The sequence below is a fragment of the Crocuta crocuta genome, unplaced genomic scaffold (assembly GCF_008692635.1).
Source record: "Crocuta crocuta isolate KB4526 unplaced genomic scaffold, BGI_CrCroc_1.0 scaffold7, whole genome shotgun sequence".
In the NCBI taxonomy this organism is placed as follows: Eukaryota; Metazoa; Chordata; class Mammalia; order Carnivora; family Hyaenidae; genus Crocuta; species Crocuta crocuta.
The window spans coordinates 5,623,164-5,626,808 of record NW_027531904.1 but is presented as its reverse complement, the minus strand read 5'-3'; the positions used below and the strand labels follow the sequence as shown (position 1 = coordinate 5,626,808).

The following is a 3,645-nucleotide window of genomic DNA, read 5'->3' as shown; positions in this document are numbered from 1 at the left end:
ACTGTCCAGCCCACCCTGCCCCTCCCCCTCCCCCTCATTGGACACCTTTCTTGGGCCCTCATAACCCTTTCCTGGTCTCTGCTCAGAGTCTCAGCCGAGGCCACACTGTGTGGTCTTCTGGTTCTCTGGGACTCGGGTGGCCACCTGACAGCCACGTCACCCTCTCCTCACCCCCGCAGCCTGTGCCATGCCTCTGGGCATGGAGTCGGGCGCCATTTCCGACTCGCAGATCTCTGCCTCGTCTGTGCACTTGGGCTTCCTGGGTTTACAGCGCTGGGCCCCAGAGCTGGCCCGCCTGCATCGCTCAGGCATCGTCAACGCGTGGACAGCCAGCAACTATGATAAGAACCCCTGGATCCAGGTTCGGAAAGAAGGGCTCGGGTGGGTGGAGTCACGGGAGGGGACAGGGCATGACGAGGTGGTCTGCATTTTNGGGGGGGGGCAGCCTGGGGGAGGGGCTCTGGAGTCGGGGGCCTGGATGAGGAGCAGGCCCCAGGCTGGGGAGGGGCTGTTAGCACTGGGCGAAGCCTTGGGGGGGCTTGTCCCTCTTTGGGTACTCCCCTGAGCACTGGGCCCAAAGCTCTGAGAGCCCCAGATGAGAAAGCCCTCCCTCCTCTGCCCTGCTTGGTTGTTTCCGCTCCGGGGGGGTGCGGAGCAGAGGGAGATAAGGTGCTGTTCTCCCTGCTTTGGGCACAGGTAAACCTGATACGACAGATGCGCGTGACAGGTGTGGTGACACAGGGGGCCAGCCGAGCGGGGAGTGCCGAGTACCTGAAGTCTTTCAAGGTGGCCTACAGCGTCAACGGACGCAAGTTCCAGTTTATCCAGAGCGCAGACGGGTCGGGAGACAAGGTGAGGGCTCTAGAGAAGGGCTGTGGTCCGCACCCTCTGGGGCTCCAGAGCTGTTTGAGGGCTCAGTGAAGTGAGGGGACCCTGGATTGGCCATAAGGTGGGTCTGCAGTTGCTCTATGGTTCCCAGAATTTGGGAAACCCGGCTTATGCCCATGTTCTGTGGTTACCAGCAATACCCCCTGCCCCATTTTATAGGTGAGAATGAGGCGGCTCAGAAAGGTTCAATGTGACCTGTTGAGGATGGGGGCGGGGGGGAGTGTTGGTGGTGGGGGTGGGATGCATTCTGAGCCTTCAGGGCCACCATATAGTTGTGCAGGTTGTACACTGCTCAAGGAGGTCGTTACTAAGTGGGCACCCTTCAGAATGTAGACATGTGTTTGTGTACTTATGTCTGTGGGGAAATTATTATAATCAAGGGTCTTGAAAAAGGAGTGCCTTTTTCTAATTTGCAGAGGCGCCCTAGAGATTATAGATGGCCTTGTACGAAAGACAGGGGTTCTGCCCAGGCCCCATGCTGACCAAGAAAGGTGTGAGAAGGGGAATCTGTGTTGAGGGTAGGGGGTGGCCAGAGGAAGAGCTACCCCCCGTCGGCTCTGCTAAGCCCCGCCTCCTGCCACCCAGGAAGGTGGGGCTACCCACACACTGACCCCATCCCTCCACTCTCCTTTCCTCCTAGGTGTTTGTGGGTAACATGGACAACAGTCGCCTGAAGGTCAACCTGTTTGACTTCCCTCTGGAGGTGCAGTACGTGCGGCTGGTGCCCGTCGTCTGCCACCGGGGCTGTACCCTCCGCTTTGAGCTCCTTGGTTGCGAGTTGAACGGTGAGTGCCGGGGGCTGTGGTCCTTGCTGAGAGATGGCCTCCCTGCCCCGCCTTTTCTCAGCCAGGAGGAGCTGGAGGTTACGGCCGCAAGGCCCGGGGACCTGGGCTCCCACTAGATGGGTCGCCTGGCCCTCGGCGGTCTTGCCTAGGGGTCTGCTGGCATTGGCGTTTGGGTTGGTTAGAGGAAAAAAAAAAAAAGATACCACTTCAGCTTTCAGAGTGTTTTCACTGATTCTGATGGATTCCATGAGTTTCTAGACCACGTAGTCTTAGTTGTTTTTTTGATGTTGGCTTCACGTGGGCAGGTAGTTTGTTTTGTTCACTGCTGTATTCCCTGGGGCATGGATCATAGATGTTCAGTAAACATTTACAAAATTTTTTGTGGGGGGCACATGTGGGTGGCTAGTTGGTTAAGCGTCTGACTTCGGCTCAGGTCATGATTTCACGGTTCGTGGGTTTGAGCCCCGCATCGGGCTCTGTGCTGACAGCTCAGATTCTGGAGCCTGCTTCAGATTCTGTGTCTGCCCCTCCCCCGCACACGCTGTGTCTTTTTTTTCCCCTCAAAATGTCTTATTTTTGAGAGAGAGACAGAATGTGAGCGGGGGAGGGGCAGAGAGAGAGGGGGAGAGAGAGAATCCAACTCTGAGCTGTCAGGGTCAAAGCCCCATGCAAGGCTCGAACCCACGAACCGTGAGATCATGACCTGAGCCAAAGTCTGACGCTTAACCGACTGAGCCACCTAGGTGCTTCTGTTCAAACATTTAAATGAACTAATGAATAAGAAAAGTGAGGCCCAGATAAGTGATCTATCAAGGGCTCACCGGCTGGTAGGGATTAAAACTTGGTCTAGATCCCTGGGCTTTTGACACCCACTCACCCCCATCTCCTGTACTCGTTATTCAGGAGACGTGGGGGCTTCTAGGGCCATAGGGTTGGAGCTGGTGCTTTCTGCTGCCCTTTCCAGAGATACTCCCTGGTGGAGGGATGGGGGGCACCAGAAAGGGACAGTTTTCTGATGAGCAAGAAAAAGTGACGTCCAACCGCCAGGCTGCGGGGCTGGGTTTTTCCCCCTCTTTGCAGCCACAGCGCCACCTGCTGGCCACTCGCACAACTGTGGGGCGCACCAGGCTCCTGCCTTTCTGGTCTTAGCCCAGACCTGCCCTTTTAAAGTAGGAACTTAAGTCATCCTGTGTTCCCCTGTCATAGGGTCATTGCCATTTGGGCCTTATTTAAATTGGGAGTTAAAGACAACCTGCTGATCAAAGGAAATTTAGGCTATTGGTACCGGACAGACAGGCCTGGGGGCTCTGCAGTCTTTGGCTACTAAAGTGGCCTGCATGGCCCTATCCCAGAAGCTCCCTCCAAGGCCTGGCAAGCTGTGGAAGCTGGCCTGTCTGCTCTCCTGAGGTCTGGGCATGAGGACTGCCCTGTCGGGACGGTTTTTGAGTGGAGGTTTGCACGACAGAGAGCAAGCCATGTGAAGAACTTGGAAGGGGCATTCCGGGCAGGCGGGGAGCTGGCAGGTGCAAAGGCCCTGGGGCATGTTGAGGGATAAAAGGAAGGCCAGTGGGGCTGGAGCCTGGAGAGAGCGGCAGCTTGCTGGGTGGTGAGGCTGGAGAGGTGGGTGAAGCCAGACAAGTTAGGGGCCGTACGGATCATTTTAAGGATCCAGGTCTTTATCCTCAGAACAGGGGGCAGCCATGTGGGGGTAGGGGAGAGTGCGAACAGGACCTGACCGGAGTGTCTAGAAGGGAACCCCTCAGGCTGTACAGGGACAATGAGGGCAGAGGGCATGTGGGCAAGGGGAGCCCTGGGGGAAGAGAAGGTGGCTTGGGTCAGGTGTAGACTCACTGGGTTGGGTGGGGTGGATTACAGCTCTCTGCTCATAAGGTGTGCTCCGTGGACCCAGAAGTACGCGCCTCACCTGGGGGCTTGTAGAAATGTGGGTGCCAGTCCTGCCCTAGACCTGCGG

At 57.0% G+C, this 3,645-nt stretch overlaps 1 protein-coding gene across 2 annotated transcripts in view; it reads left to right on the top strand.

The window, feature by feature from the left end:
* Positions 1 to 3,645, top strand: part of MFGE8 (milk fat globule EGF and factor V/VIII domain containing) — a 19,370-nt gene that overhangs the window by 11,937 nt on the left and 3,788 nt on the right. For both annotated transcript variants that reach the window (XM_077774297.1, XM_077774298.1), the window contains exons 3-5: positions 180 to 361; positions 697 to 852; positions 1,529 to 1,673. In XM_077774297.1, the coding sequence (XP_077630423.1) occupies positions 180 to 361; positions 697 to 852; positions 1,529 to 1,673 (483 nt within the window). The remainder of the gene's footprint in view (positions 1 to 179; positions 362 to 696; positions 853 to 1,528; positions 1,674 to 3,645) is intronic.